General features: G+C 40.3%; 1 protein-coding gene across 9 annotated transcripts in view; it reads right to left on the minus strand.

Annotated features, from left to right (window-relative positions):
• Positions 1–16,443, minus strand: part of EPB41L3 (erythrocyte membrane protein band 4.1 like 3) — a 305,002-nt gene that overhangs the window by 15,431 nt on the left and 273,128 nt on the right. For 6 of the 9 annotated variants that reach the window (XM_049901814.1, XM_049901811.1, XM_049901813.1 and 3 more), the window contains exons 12-14: positions 13,234–13,454; positions 4,495–4,548; positions 687–878 (exon numbers count right to left, since the gene is read on the minus strand). In XM_049901814.1, coding sequence (XP_049757771.1) covers positions 687–878; positions 4,495–4,548; positions 13,234–13,454 — 467 coding nt within the window. Of the gene's footprint in view, positions 1–686; positions 879–1,582; positions 1,619–4,494; positions 4,549–9,264; positions 9,829–13,233; positions 13,455–16,443 lie in introns of all 9 variants that reach the window. The other 3 variants (XM_049901815.1, XM_049901807.1, XM_049901809.1) reach the window with 3 other exon arrangements.

The following is a 16,443-nucleotide window of genomic DNA, read 5'->3' on the forward strand; positions in this document are numbered from 1 at the left end:
TGCAGCTTTCAAAAACTACTTGTTTTGAAAGTGAGAGAAAGCAAGACGATATCCTACAGAAGGAAGTCAAATTAGCACTACAGCAATCTGGGAGTCCTACACAGAGGAACCCTCACGCTCCCTGGCTGTCTGTTTAAAGTGGGCTTTCCTACAAGGGAGTGTCTCACTGAAAAAGAAATTTCCGGCCCCTACTTTTGCGATTAAAAATCAGATGTGACACTGATTTTCATTCAACAGAAACAGTCTGGTATAGAATCTCAGCTACACCTGAAACACTATCACCTTGGGATCACCGTTCGGTCAAGCCTTAACAATCTCAATAGGACTTGTAACTGAGGAGAAACACGTATGAGTTTTCAGGACATCTGTGAATGGCGCAGAAGAAAATTTATTTAGAAATAGAGTCAGCTCAATAAGACAGTGTCTCAGTTTCTCCCCATTGTAAAATGGAAGTTTATGGTTGGAATAAGCCAATGTGCAGTGAGCCTCCCCCGCTTCCTTGTGCTAACTCCCTCCTAAGCCACCTAACCATTTCCTCTGCAGCCTTCCTTTAGAGTACCGAGTCTCTCGTTCAGGTAAGATTCTCTACTCAGAAGCTCCCCAACTCCTTTTCCCATTTCCAGGCCCTGTAGAGGAGCGGGGCTCATGAACAGAAAACAGTTCCAACAGAAAGCCGCAATACTGACCTCTTCAGGCACAAGTGGTTCGATCATGGGTGCGTCCTCCTGCCTGGCAGCCAGTCTCACGGGGGACGTGGAAAGCCTCTTTTCCCACTCGTTCGTGATGGCAGTGTCTGTGGAGGTTTCTAAAAAGGTCCTTTTCAGCTCACTAATGTTGGTTTGATGTTTCATCAGGTCATCTTGAGTTTTATCTAGCTCCTATATTTAGAGAATAAAGAATCAAAAAGCCAATGTTTTACATGTTTTTTCTTCCTGTCCTTTTTCTTTATGCCAATCTCATTAGTAGTTAAACAGAATTTTGAACATCGGGGCTCATGACACTACCACAAGCACTCTGGTGAAAATGTGGTATTTCCAAGGAAAAAAGAAAGAAAGAAAAAAATCTAGTTCACACAAGCAGAAAACTCAAAACAGTCTTAAAAGGTAAACTGTAAATAATATAATTCACATGTAACCACAGAGAATTACATACACACACAGGAAGAGGAATCTACATCTAGGAGTGAGTGAAGAGTCAAAGGAAGCTGAGACGTTCCCTTTCCCCCCATTCACAGGCAAGAGCACACAGAGCATGCGTCAAAGTGCGAGCCCACAGGTATGCCACTGAAAAGACACCACACACCAACATGCACTGCTATATACCAATACCAACCTCTAACATAAGATTACTATGTTTGACATACACATTTTCACCCTTTATTCGCTTAATCAGACTATTCTGAAAAAAGTGGAGAAGAAAGGGAGAGGTAAGGGACACGGTCCAAGAAGGAACAATGCCATCCTATACTAGCACCAACCAGAGGGCAACTGGCTACGGAGCATGCTTAGAGATTCCAACACTGTAGACAAACAATCACTAATCACACACTGGTTTTTGTTTCTGCTTTTTAAAAATTTTCTACCTGTGCCTTGAGCTCTGCATCTTCTTCCTGGTCCGACTGCCAGCATCAAGAAAGAGTGGGAAACTAAGTCTTACCATGCAATTTATTCTGAGACTGAAGAATCATGGTCTATATAAACTAGCTAAATGTGGACACCAGTTGGCACTTGCATGTGAAGGGCAGTTCTTTTCTTACGCACAAACCACAATATCCTCACACAAACGTGAAGAGGCTTGATAGCAATATGGGAGTAAAAGATTCTTTGCTTCATGGGTCTTGGACATTTTAGCCTGGAGACTTCCAAGTGTGACCAGAAGACACACAGGCGTTGAAAGATGGCAGGTTGTACTTAATGAGTGTTAGAAATGGTGTGATGAGCCAGATTAAAATAACAATTCATATGAAAAGAATGACTGTGATTACACAATAATTAGAGTTCCCTAGCATTGTATGAATACTCAAAACAATCCTATGAGGTTAGCTCTTAACCCCATTGGTAGACCAGAGAATCGAGGTGCCAAGAATTTAAACACAGAGTTCCCACATTTTACAATTTCTTGGAACTTTGAATTTCATGAACCCATATAATTAAAAACAAACTGGGGAGAAGGATACAGACTTAAGTTTTCTTTTTTTTTTTTTTAACAAAACTATCATTTCCTTAAAAAATAGGACGATTTCTGAGTTTTTTAAAAAAAAATGCAGTAAGTTGATCTAAAACCCGCTTAATTCTCCTTATTTTTCTAATTTCAAGGACCTGTCTAGTCCTTGGTTTGGCATCCCAGTACCAATAACCTGGGTAAGGTCAAGCTGCATATCCATGCAGTGGTAAATCTGTGTCTCTCACCACTGTGCTACAAGGGAATGTCCTGAGGGAAATCTTAGTGAGCAAAGCAAACACTCTACTGAGTGGCCTTAAACAATTCACTGAGTCGAGGGCACTGGGTTTTGGGTTATCTGGGTCTTAGTCTTCTTATCTGCCAATGGGGACAAAATTGCCTGCTCTGCCTATGCCAGACTATACTCCTGTTACCCTGGCTACCTGCATAAAAGAAGGGAAAGTGGTTAAGAAGTGTCATAGAGAGCACAGTATTGGGGACATCCTACTGTCTGGTAGGTTCACAGCTGTTCACTTTATTTTTAAGCTTCACAATCCACCTATGTTACATGCATTTCTTTATCTGCTTCACATGTTATATAACAAAATTAAAGCTTCTACAGAAACTTAGGAAACCCTGGTGGTGTAGTGGTTCAGTGCTAACCAAAAGGTCAGCAGTTCGAATCCACCTTGGAAACCCTACGGGGCAGGTCTCCTCTGTCTTATAGGGTCTGCGTGAGGCAGAATCGACTTGATGGCAACGTGTTTTATAGAAACTTAAGGAGCCCTGGTGGCACAGTGGTTAAGAGCTCAGTTCCTAACAAAAAGGTGAGCAGTTTGAATCTACCAGCTGTTCCTCGGAAACCCTATGGTCCTATGTCCTATAGGGTCGCTATGAGTTGGAACTGACTTGACAGCAACAGGTTTTAGAAACTTAAAGAATTATTAAAATATTTTTCATTTCTAGCACACATTAAGATTACAGGGAAAATGTACTGAATCAATTGACACGTATCTACATGTAACCAATCTTACAAAATCAAGATATAATTTTGTTGTATTTAGCATAGAGTTATTAACTTGCAATAAATTTATGTATGATTGCTTAGAAGAATCTGGATAATAGTTTTAAAATATTATTTTTAACTTTTTAAAAATGATTTCCAAGTTTTGAATAATAAAACACCATTATGAAATGCTTTTCTGGAGATATTTTCAATTAAATGATGTACAGATACTACTTACGACATTTTTAGTTCTTCTTAAATAAACAACTAGAAAATGTTGTTAGGACTGGATTATGTAAAAAAAAAATGCACAGCCTAAAGGAAACATTCTCACAAAGTAAAAAAATTAAAGCTGCTAACACTTCAGGGAATAAACATCTTGACTTTCATTACTATAGATAGATACTGTTTTTACAAAAATTTTAGTTAATACTGGCAGAGAAGATCTGAAAAACAGCATAAGATACATACATACGTACACACTTAATGTAGCCGAAAGAACTAATGGAGGTGACGTAATAGCATCGTACCTACCTCTCCTATCATTGTTCAATGTGATTACATTTTTTTTCAATAAAGCACTAACAGCCATTTGCTAATTTTCTTTCCCCTAAAGAATTCATTTCTTATGAGTGACCCAGGCTATATCCAGTCTTCCAAATTGAGTGAAGAGAAATATTACTTTTAACAATTTTTATTTGACCATGTAGGATTTAAAAAATATATCCCTACCCAATCAAAAAACTAAACTGTGACTGCACTCCCCATTCATCATGGCTACTGTACATAAATACCCACTAACTTGGGATAGGGGAGTACATTAAAAAATATATGTATATGTATATACAGACAAAAAACCAAACCCGTTGCCACTGAGTCAATTTCAATTCATGGCCACCCTACAGGAAAGAGAGAACTGCCCCACAAGGTTTCCAAGGAGTGACTGGTAGATTTGAACTGCTGACCTTTTGGTTAGCAGCCGAGCTCTTATCTACGTATATGTATATTGAAAATTTATCGTTTTAGGCAAGTGGTTCTCAAAATGAGACCTTATAATTATCAGAGTCGACCTCACCTGGGACTGGTTAGAAATGTAAATCCTTGAGCCCCACCCAGACCTTCTCAATTAGGAATGTTGGTGGGACCCTCCTGGTGGTTCTGATGCTGTCCAAAGTTTGAGAACCACTGGTCTAGGCAAGGGAATGTACTCAATGCCTACTGTTAAAAGATACTCCCGAAACCAATCTGCAAGTTCGTCAGTGCAGAGTCCCCCACAAGGCTTTTCCTCTAGGCAACTTGCACCGCCCCCAGTCTGTGTGGATACCAACCTCGGTGGCAGTGGTTTCCCCATCGGCTGCGGTATCCGTCCGCTCACTGTCAGTCTATTGATCACATAAGTGATCAGGTTCCAGGAGGGAGGCAGGAATAGAAAACAAACCCATCCTGTTACACAGAGTATGGCACAGGTCCAATAGCTCATTCCCCTGCTCTGTGATCTGCATGATAGTACCTTCCCACAAGAACGCAGGTTCAAGCAAAAGCAAAAGAAAGGCCAGAGCTCGCTCACTCAACAGAGCAGACTCAGAGGAAGACTCAGGCACGTGCAGTCTTTGGGACTGCACTGGCCAGAACCACCTGTCTCGTTTTATATCTCAGGAAAACCAATTTCTTTCTTCCCTCCCCTTTTAACTAAAATGGCAAAAAAGATCTCCTAAAAATGTATAAGGCAAAAAGAACTGTTTAGATATATTTTTTAATTCTAGTCAGATGTCACATTTGAAAGGTACATTAAAATGCAAATTTAAATAAAAAGCTACTATAACAGTCACCAGACTTTCAGCCCCTCATTTATACTATTTTGATAATTTACATCCATTATGACTATCAGGATGTCTGCATTACTTGTTAATTATAAAAAACACATGCCAGGAACTCACCAGCATATGTTTTATAAATGAATAACATAACTCGATTTTCAAGCAGCATTGCTAACTAGATAATTTTTAGGACTGTATGTTGGGTTTCTTTTGCCCTGCGCTCCAATATAAAGAGGTATATCAAAGTATGTAAGAAAACATTTTGTTCCAAAAATACCATTCAAACGAAGCAAAAAATAATAATGATAAAAATAAACAGAGCGAGAGAGAGAGACATCTATTTGGGAGCAAATAAAACAAACCACAGCATTGTCAGGGCCTAGGCTTTCGGGGCAGAATTAGAGCAGTGACAATTTCAGAACAGGCTTTTAACCTGTTTCATAGGGTTTATGATTAAAACAAACACTATTTTCTCCTGTGTAGAATAGAGCCATGGACACTGACAGTAGAACATCTAAGTGCCCTGATAGAATACTGACTTTTCCTCCACAAGTTATCAACCTAATCATTAATAGAATTCCCTTGATGGAAGATTCATGATTAATGTTTTGAAAACAATGATCAAAACTGGGGCTTTAAGGTTGTGAACCTGCCTCCTAAAATGACCTCTGACTCCAAAGGTTAAGGATGTCAAGAAGGGGGGGAGGGGTTGGACAGAAGTGTTTACATCTACGTAACTCCTGCTAGGGTGATTTCTTGGCACTATCCCAGACTTTCCTTTTGTGTCTTCCTAAAAGGAAAGGAGTTGGAAATTATGCTTGGCATATTCTCCCAAGGATGCCATTGTGGTAACCCTGCTGCCAAGTCTAAGTGGAAAATAATTTTTATATATCTAGTTGGTCAGTCAAGAAGATGTGCTGATCAATTTTTCATGACCTGATCACCTCAGGTAACAACTGCAAGGAGGGAAAAGCCAAAAAACCAAACTCATTGCCATTGAGTTGATTCTGACTCATAGCGACCCTATAGGACAGCATAGAACTGTCCCATGGGGTTCCCAAGGATCAGCTGGTGGATTTGAACTCCTAATCTTTTGGTTAGCAGTCAAACTCTTATAACCACTGTGACATCAAGGCTCCATGGGGAAGGTAGGGGGAGATATTAATTTTCTTCTAAGGGTGATTACTGCTTATGGCATTAGCCTGGCTTCACTAACTGACAGCCTAGGAGAAAAAAAAAAAAAAAAAAGGGGAAAGGCCAGGTTGAATTAGTAAGAGAAAGAATTACAGGCTCTTAAAAAAAAAAAAAGATATGGGCTGTTCTTCAAGTGTAGACAGTAACTCAAAGATATCTTAGGCACTGGAGTATACAGTAGTAGTTAAGAGGGAGGTTCTGAAGTCGGCCTGAATGAGCTCCAATGCTTGCTATTCAACCTTGCTGTGACTCACTGGGCACATTTAATATTTTTGACCCAGTTTCCTTCTCTGTAAAATGAGGAAAATAACATCCCTAACCATATGGGGTGATATACACTACGTGCTTTTATACAGTGCTTGACACACAGTTGAAGCTCAACAGTGCCTATAATAATTTCAATTTATTGATATTAATGTTATATAATTATTACTACTACTCTTTTTCTAGCTATACACAATAGCTTAAACCATATCTAAACTCCATCAAATTCCTTATGTGGCAACTTGTTAGACAGCTGGTTAACAAGCACAGTGTCTGACCGATAAATATTTAATAAATGAAGTACTACAGGTCGAATAAAGCAACTTATTTATATAATGTGCTATGGCTAAACTCAGGTCCAAAATGCATAGCCTGTCATGAACTATCATGATATAATACTACACTTCTGTAATCTAAAATGTTAAAAACCAGTTGACCAAATGATTTTTTCCCTCTAGATTTGAATTCAGTTTCTTTTATTATCATTTTGCATTATCAAAAAAAAAAAAAAAAAAAAGACTCAGAAATCTCCATGAAATTATAATCAGTAGTATGGTGAGCTAAATTTATCTTATGTTTCTTGATAGAAGATTTGACATTCTGCCCCTTTATATGTGACCGTTCTGAAAGTACAAAAGAAAAAAAAAAAAAGACTGGCCAACAGCTTTTTTGTTTGCAATGATTGAGTCCTTCTATACTGGGTTTCTTCTTAAGAAAGGCTGAAACCCACTAAGCCAGTCTGACACTTGAAAAAATGTAAGCAGGATGATAAAATATTTAAAAAAATACTATATAATCACTAATGATTTTGGAAAACAAAAGTGACAGAGCTGAAACGTATGTTCAGAAGTTACCCAGTTTAGCTGCCGGAGTGCTTGAGGCCTAGAGAATAAATAGGTCATGTAAGCAAATGATAATTTTTTTTTTTTTTAACTGAATGACCTAAATATAAGTTCTCCAGCTCAACTTGAGCTAGAATGCAGAGCTCTTAACACTTGGGGTTAAGCGATGACATTGAACAGATGGCCAGATACAGAACCTTGTGGCAGGAGAGCACGGACAGAAGTGTAATTGGCTCACCCCACTGGCAAGGAGGGCTAAGAGGACCGCTCTGCAGCTGAGCCAGGGCCTCAGAGGTTTGGAATAACAAGGGAAGTTGCGCACTGGGACGCTCCAGCCACAGGGTCACTAGCTTGCAACAATTAACTGCTGTGATTTGTTTTGCAATGTAATGCAGACATGCCCAAGTTTAACGCTGATTCTCATGCACCCATGACAAGATGTACACCCCTGGATTAGGCACAAGATCTGTGTGGTTTGCTATATCAGAGTGCAAAATTTAGAAAAACATGAAGCTGCAATCTTTTTGATTAATGTTAGCTTGATAACTAATTCCACTGATAAAGGAAAACACTTATTTTCAGGTTGGAAGTCAGCTAATATTATAAATCAGCAGATAATACCGTGTTCGTAACTGCAGTTTGTTCTAGGCCTACATTGATAATATGGCCACTGTAAAAAATAGTGATACTAAGCCTAAGATTTAAAGCAATCGTCTCCTAAAATATATTTCATGTATGTAAAAAAGGTATACACATATCAGTTCCACCTAACAGTCACAGGTGACCCAAGCAACTTGAAAATCGCTATTATGCAACTATCACATTCTAAAGACTAAACTTATATTTAAACACCTGTGAGACCATTCACATTTTCTCCTTCTGCTGCAAAGAAATGGTCACAATACCTGTAAATATACTTACACACCCCTGCAATTCTATATACTCACGGGTGTAGTTCAAATTACGACTTGCTGGCTGAGCATTACACTGGATAGACTTTCTTTCCTTTTCTAGTGTTGCCTTGACTTTGTGACCTTTTTATCACTATTAAATGCTGCAAGTATCTGGCTTGTTTTCTGCCCCGGGGTGGCTGGACGGAGGCAGGGGAGAGGAGTGGGCAGGGGAGATAGATGACCACCTGGTCACTCTGTATACAGCACCTATTCTTCCTTCTTGGGCCCTATCTGAAGCCTGCAGGAGGGAAACTGCTGGACTGCTCACATCCTGGTAGAGTAGGGGGAAAGGGAAGCAACAAAGAGGAAGCACTATCGGCCACAACATGGACTGGAGTAGCATGGTGAGTGACGGGAGCCCAGTGGTTGGTGTGCCTCCCAGAGAGCAGGGCAGGCCTGGGTGTCTTTCCTGACCTTACCAGACTGCCCAAACGTGTGGACTCTGGCGTCGTGCAGGAGCTGAAGGATGGCTATCATTCAATATATGCACTGGCATTGCTCTACTGATGGGGTTCAGCCCATGTGGAGAGCCTTGCCCTTGAACATCACTTATCCAGAGCGTGTCCCCACTCTGTGGTCACATCAGAACACTTCTTGGTGACACTTTATAAACCTAGTCAAAAGTCTGTTCTGCTTATACGTAATTTATTTTACTAAATGATAATATTGCTTTGCTGGTATTAATATGGATACAAGCAACAATAACCAGTCAGAACCTTTAACTTAATCCTGAATTTTTCACATAACTAATGAGTTATTTAAAACTGGCTTAACCCGAGTCCTCACCACACATGTCACTTAGTGGGCAGCAGACAGACTTCGGGTGGGCTCCAACTGCTCCAGACACAAGGTGTTGTGCCTAACCCTGGGGCCCGGTTGTCCTCCCCACACACACGACCTCTCCACACATTGGCACAGACAATAAATGAGGCTCTGAAAGTTGGACCACTATCGCAGCCACCACCTGACATCATTTCGGACCGAAGCACGGAACACGAGGGGAGTGTGTTCTATGCTGAGGTACACACCTCTTCCTCTGAACTGTCACTCGGGTCATTGTCTAGTGAGGCACTCAAGGAGGCCGCCTTGGGCTCCAGGTAGCAGAGGCACATAGCCAGAGGGAAGGAGAGAGTGAGGGCGTATGGCACTGAGAAGGAGGCGGAGAGCAGGAAGAAAAAGATGAAGAGGAAGCAGGGCACCAGGGAGGGAGAGCGGATGGGGAGGTAATGCTGCAAGCTCTGGGGGAGAAGGTTGGACTCAGAGAGGTTGGGGAAAGAGAGGTACCCATCATCATCTAGAAAAGAAGGAAATGACTCAGGAAGCTGCAAGGAGAAGGAAAACAGGGTGGTCCCTCTGACGGCTGGCTGTTTGTAGTTACAAGCCACATCTGGGTCCCCCAGGTAAGGCTTCCCTTTGCCATCAGCCTCCAGGGCGGGCTCACCGTGCACGTGCACGGGGTCGTTACAGGGCTGGGAGCCCATGGCCTCGCGGTCCTTCTCCTTGCACCTCCTGCGGAGCTTTGTGGGAGATGCGGGGGGGCTATGTGCTGATGGCGGTGACAGGGGGCATGGGTCAGTGCCAAGCCTGGGTGACTTATGTGAGGGAGACAGAGACAGAGCGGCAAACAGAGGTGCAAAAGGACAAAAAGAAAACTGCAATTAGTTAATTTTCTCACGGGTATCAATATAAAATCGTCGAACAAGAATTTTAGCACAAGGGTTGTTGCTCATGGATTTTCAAGTATTCAAGCCATATGCCAAAGTTGCCATGAATGGCTACAATTCTCCCATCAGACCGTCAAATGTAAGTTGTTGTTGTTGTTTTTAAATCATAACAGAACACATTTGTGGGCAATTCTGAAGTTTACATGTTTCAGGCAATCAAAAAATTTCATTTTCGACCAACAATTCTAGACAGTGGTAGGGTTTTAAGAGCAAAATAACTTTCTGACAACTTAAAACGAATACTTTCAATAAACTTCTTCTGATCTCCTGCTAAAAAGATCTGTTACTATAGCTCAGTTGGATTAAAAATAAAAAAAGATATCTAAATATAGATTATTTTTTAACATCTCTAGCATTAGTCCCTTCCTTGCTTAATCAATTACGTTCACATCAGGTGGGTTTCCAAATCAAAGCATTTCTGGCCTCACTCCTATCTGATAAACAGCTATGATCAGAGAATTCAACAATTTACATTTTAGGAAAACCTGACCCTCTATAAAGAACTGAAGTTCCTTTAAAGACTCCTATTTTGTTTTAGCTCCTTTATCCACGACGTCAATGGAATTTAAACTAAAAAGTAAGTGGCTTCAACAAGCAAAAAGAATGTATTTTCTTGTAATTTTTATAAGTATTTACTTTGTATTATTTGTGGTCCACATATAGCATAAAGATACAATTTCCCAGGCTTCTTTTATTTTTTAGCAGATAAAGAGCACATTTAAACCCCTTGGTTTGAGCCCTCAGTAAAATGGCAAAAGCAGGCATTCCACAATAGTGTCTCCCCCGCCTCCCTCACCCCCTCCACCGTGAGCACAGGCTTCTGTGGGGAAAGGAAATCTAGCTCCCATTCTTTCTGGACCTGGCAGTGTCATTATGAAAGCCACTTGCATCTGAAGGTGGCCAGGCACTGCTGAGACGGATGAGGAGGAAGGCATGCAGGCAAACAAACCCCAGCACAACCTGGGCAGCACACTGAAGCTACAAGTCTAGGGAGTTCACCATAAGGTCAGAGGGAGCCTGGGGATAATTAGACTTCTGTTGTTTTTGTTTTCCGTCAAGTTGTGTGTGTGCTCGTGTGTATGTGTGCGCGTGTGTGTGTTTGTGTGTGTACACTGGCGACCCGATAGCATGGAAATTACCTAGCTGCTCTGTGGCAGTTTCCAATCCCGATCATAGAGGCACCCACCCACCCGCTGCTGTCGAGTCGATTCCGACTTACAGCGACCCTATAGGACAGAGTTGAACTGCCCCATAGAGTTTCCAAGGAGCGCCTGGCGGATTCAAACTGCTGACCTCTTGGTTAGCAGCCGTAGCACTTAACCACTACGCCACCAGGGTTTCCAGACCACAGAGACAGAGGTTAAGAAATTACACAAAACAGTATCATGGATATATTAGAATTTAGAAGACTCTCTTTTCACTATTAGACCAGTATGTCTTTTCCCACATACTTGCATTTGACATTAAACACTGCATTATAAACAGGAACCTGCACAAATCTCATTCAACCAAGAATCCTGTAAAAATTACAAGCCAAGTTCGGCATGAAGACATTCATCCCCCAGCAGCAAGAGGCTGCCACCACACCTAGGGTGATAATTAGCCAAGGAAACACGGCCTCCTCTCCAGGGAGCTTAGTGGCCAGTATTTCAAGAACTATTTTCAGCAATACATTTTCATTTTGGTTAAGAAATAAGTATCCCCTATGAGACTTTTTGAAGATGGAGAAGAATAAAATTAAGATTTAATCTTCCATGTTGCTTTTTAACGAGAGGTTTAAAAGACAGCCTTGCACTGTGGGAAATAAAGACAGCCAACCACCTATTTAAGCACTAAATCTCAGCTTTCTGAAGGCGTTTGAGTCAAAGTGCTGGCTTCTCAGAGACTCAGAACCATGAGGGTAGTTGTTTGTCTATTTCCCAAAGGCATACATGGCACAAGGTGAACATAGCTGACTGCTACATCTTACGTAAACAAATTGATGGTCTTTTAAAATAAAATAAAATTGCCTAGAGCTATTTTTTTTGGAGCAAACTAAAAATCATTTACTTTTATGTGTCACATAGTCATATGGATACATCTATCAGAATCAGATGTTGGCATGGGTGATTTCAAGAAATCTGGGAATAACTAAGTATAAAAACCACACATTTGTTTTTTAGATAAACCATCTGTTTTTCACGTCCTATTTAAAATTTGCCTTGACTTAGTTGAAAAGGAAGATTGAATGTTTTAACAGCAAAATGATCCAAATGTCCTGGCTATCATTTTTGTGATTGGATCATTTGGAATGTGATGACTACGGAAATTATATGTACTTGTTGATCTATCCTTTAAGATGTCACTGTTAAATTCTCGTCAAACAGAACATTTTCCTACAGCATTGCAGGTGGTGTGTCTGCTACATAAATAATCTATATTTGAAGAACCCATGTGCAAAAGGGCACTTTTGAATCACTTAGGTAAGTTTTTGTATAACCGGTTGGTTATACAAACATGATGTTACTTTACTTCTTCTTCAAGAGCCATTGCAAGAGCCACTCTGTTTCCCCATTATTATCATGTATAAACTTCCCAATGTGTCTTTTGATTTTTAAATTATTGTTCTGAAAAAGCTGCCTTACAGAGCTAGACATCAAGATTACCAGAAATAAACATCATGTTTAAAAAGAAATTTAACTCTGGGTGAAATGAAGTCATAAAATATAATGAATAAAACACTGGGAGAAACTGCTCCCAAATTCACTTTCTGCCTTCCTTTGTAACCATCTACCTCAATATCTACCACTCACTACTTTGATAAGTAGATTATAAGAAGACTAGGAAAGGAAACAATATAAATACACAGGTTATGGCCACTCAGGATAGTCAGAAGGATGGCAATGTGACAACTGTATATCTAGAATAATATACAGTACTCGGGCAGGAGAATGGGGCCAGAAACAAAACAGTTTTAGTGAAACTTCTGAAATGTAAGCCAAAATGGGAACGTGTAACCAGCCAATAAGCATATTTTTTAAGATATACATACAGGACAGCTGTTCGAAGTCTTACAAAGCACATCAGTTATTAAAACAAAAAAAATTAAAAAAAAACCTCTCAGAAGAAAAATGTTGAAACAAGAATAATAATTTAAAAATTGGCAATATGAATGCGGCCAAGGCTGAAGTACGAATTACTCTGAGTCTTAACACATTCCTGGTTTCTAGCCTCAGAATTATTTAGTAGTTTTAAAAGTCTGCGTAAGCTGGAGCAGGCAGCTGGGGGATATACCTTTCCTTCATGCCGGACTGCCGCCACAGGTGTGGCTTCCTCAGCCTTTTTCCGATGCTCCTCTTCCTCGTCCCGCTCCTCCTCGGCCTTTTTTTCGGGCGTCACAGTGGTGATCAAGTTGGTCTGAGAGATGCCCTTTGTTGTGGCGTACTGGCCAGTACCAACCTCTGCAGCAGACATAGAATCCTTCATGTATATTTCATGGTTTTCATTCACTGACGCTAAAAGCAAATACAATTGAAGAGATAAAATCTGAAATAGTTAATTCAGAAGACTGATTAACACCACTGATTAACCTTACTACTGGGCGGGGGGAAAATACCAGTATGAAATGCCAAGCTTATCTTGAAAACTGGTGGAATTCAGCCCTGCACGTACCTGCAGCTAAGCACCAGCACAGACTCAGCTTTCTGTTATCACCTATAATAATTGTAAAATTACTTAAACGCTTATCTCCTGAAGCCACTAGAATGATTCCCATCATTCCCAGGCTCTTGGGTGAGAAGGTATCAGAGGGTGGGTGTGAGTGAAGGGATATGAGGCTGAGCTGCGGTCATGCCCATCATCCCACAGAATAGCGCGCAGGGGACAGGCGCCAGACACCTGGTAGCGAGTCCCACAGCTAATTGTGGTGCCTCCAGTAGACAACTGTTATAGTACTCTCATTTTTAAGCAAAGCTTCGGAAAGTCATTCACCGATGAGCACTGAATAAGTTTTTCTGTTGTTGTTTATTAATAATAGTTGAAAAGTTTATTATTCCTACAATATAAAAGCCCCACGGGTAATGATGAAAATAACTGTCTTGGCAGAGACTCAAAAATTCAGACAGCAACTCTGTTCAACTGAAGTCCAGAAATGCTTTAATTTCTACAATCTTCTCTGATATTTTGGGAAAACAAGATCAAAGCTGCTAACTAAAATCCATGCAAAAGCCAAACATGCAAACGTAAGAGACAGGAGACAGAGCCTTTCATCACAGCGAAAATGTCTTAGTGAAACAGATTCCCATCAATTTTAAAAATGTGGTACTCATGATTTTAGGCTTTATTTAATTTTTTTTGATTTTAGGTTGTAGAGATCATAAAATTTATTAAACTGTATAAAAACTGCTTTCCAAACACACAGTAGCTAATTACAGGCAAAATATAATCTGCATTATTTTAGAAACGTTAAAATATTTATACTAAGACAGGATTCTGAAACCTTTTTTAATAGCTATACCATTTCACTAAGCACATGCCTGTTCATATAGAATAATTCTATATTTTAAGTCTCCTTATACTGATGAAAAAGCTTATGAGACAGTTGCCTAATGGAGCAGTTATGCTTTTAAGTAAGATGCAACCTTGCAAAAAGCATTTTCTATTCCACAAAGCAGCCACGGCACCCAGCTGAGCAGCAGTACAACAATATACAAGAAGTGGTAGAACCCCAAAGAGTGAGAGACAAACATACTAACATCACTTTTGGGCAGGGAAGAAGAGACAGCATGAAATTAGTACACTTATTTCACAATTGTCTTCTGTCTTCTCAGCAGTCATTAACACACAAAAGGTCATAAGGAAAACAACATTCACAGCAAATGTGTTCCCTTGGGTACACAACATCACTGAACAAAGTAGAGGGTATTCAGAAATAGAAAGGTGTGATTCTACTAAAGTTCCTTGAACATTTACTTATAGAATATAGGCAAAAAAGTTAACTTAGACTCTCTAAAAGAGAAAGAAAAGTAAATGGGACAAAGCAGAAAGAAAAGCTAGAGTGTCAATATAGATATTTCAATATCTTAATTCAACTACAAACCATCCTAATAAACACTTTATTCCAAAAGTTTGGCTCTAAGTTAGGTATTCTGAACATAGGAAACGCTTAGAAGATATATGCAACAGTAATGAACTTCCTGGATCTGTCCAAAAAAACCTATGAGAATAATTATCAATATAATTATTGTTAAATAAGTGACGAATGTGCTTTCACATATATTGGTGGCCTTACCCCCATGTTAGAAGCTCCGGTGGAGTACTGGTTAAGAGATATCGCTGCTAACTAAAAGGTCAGCAGTTTGAATGCACCAGCCGCTCCTTGGAAACCCTATGGGGCAGTTCTACTCTGTCCTAACAGTGTTGCTATGAGTCAGAATCGACGACGGCAACCAGTTTAGTTTGGTTTTGATTTTACCCCCATTTTACAAATGATGACGAAAACTGAGGCTTGGTGAGTTTAAACCAACTGCCAACAAATAAACAACACCGTGATAAATGGAGAAAAGACTGAAGTTGTCAAAGATCTTATTTTACTTGAATCCACAATCAACACCCATGGAAGCAGCAGTCAAGAAATCAAATGATGACTGCATTGGGCAAGTCTACTGCAAAAGACCTCTTAACAGTGTTAAAAAGTAAAGGTGTCACTTTGAGGCCTAATGTGCACCTGACCCAAGCATGGTATTTTCAATTGCCTCATATGTACGCGAAAGCTGGACAGTGAATAAGGACAACAGAAGAAGAACTGATACATTTGACTTATGCTGTTGGCAAAGAATGCTGAATATACCATGGACTGCCAGAAGAACGAACAAATCTGTCTTGTAAGAAGTACAGGCAGAATGCTCCTTAGAAGAGAGGATGGTGAGACTTTGCCTCCTGTACTTTGGACATGTTATCAGGAGGGACCAGTCATGCTTGGTAAAGTAGAGGGTCAGTAAAAAAGACGAAGTGCCTCAATGAGATGGACTGACACAGTGGCTGCCACAGGGAACTCAAACACAGCAACGGTTCTGAGAATGGCGCAGGACCAGGCGGGTTTCGTTCTGTGTACACAGGGTCACTATGAGTCGGAACCGACTCGATGACACCTGACAACAACAACAGTGCAGACAGAGGGTGATGGCAGGTGAGCCTGGACTTGAATCTAGATTTATCTATGCTAGGTGAGGGTTGTGGTGGTGAGGTGAGGGTTTGTTCTGTGTCACTAATGAAGGCTGAAACGTTCAAGTCCACCCAGAGGCACCTCATGAAAAAAGTCTGGAAATCTACTTCTGAAAAATTAACCACTGAAAACCCCATGAAGTGCTCTTCTACTCTGACACACTAGAAGGTGCCATGAGTCAGTCAACCTGACAGTAACTGATGGTAACAGCCATAATATAGCTCTCATGATCCAATTTTGACTTCTATGAACTTTATAAAGTATTCCATTAGAAACACAGT

The sequence above is a fragment of the Elephas maximus genome, chromosome 11, assembly GCF_024166365.1.
Source record: "Elephas maximus indicus isolate mEleMax1 chromosome 11, mEleMax1 primary haplotype, whole genome shotgun sequence".
In the NCBI taxonomy this organism is placed as follows: Eukaryota; Metazoa; Chordata; class Mammalia; order Proboscidea; family Elephantidae; genus Elephas; species Elephas maximus.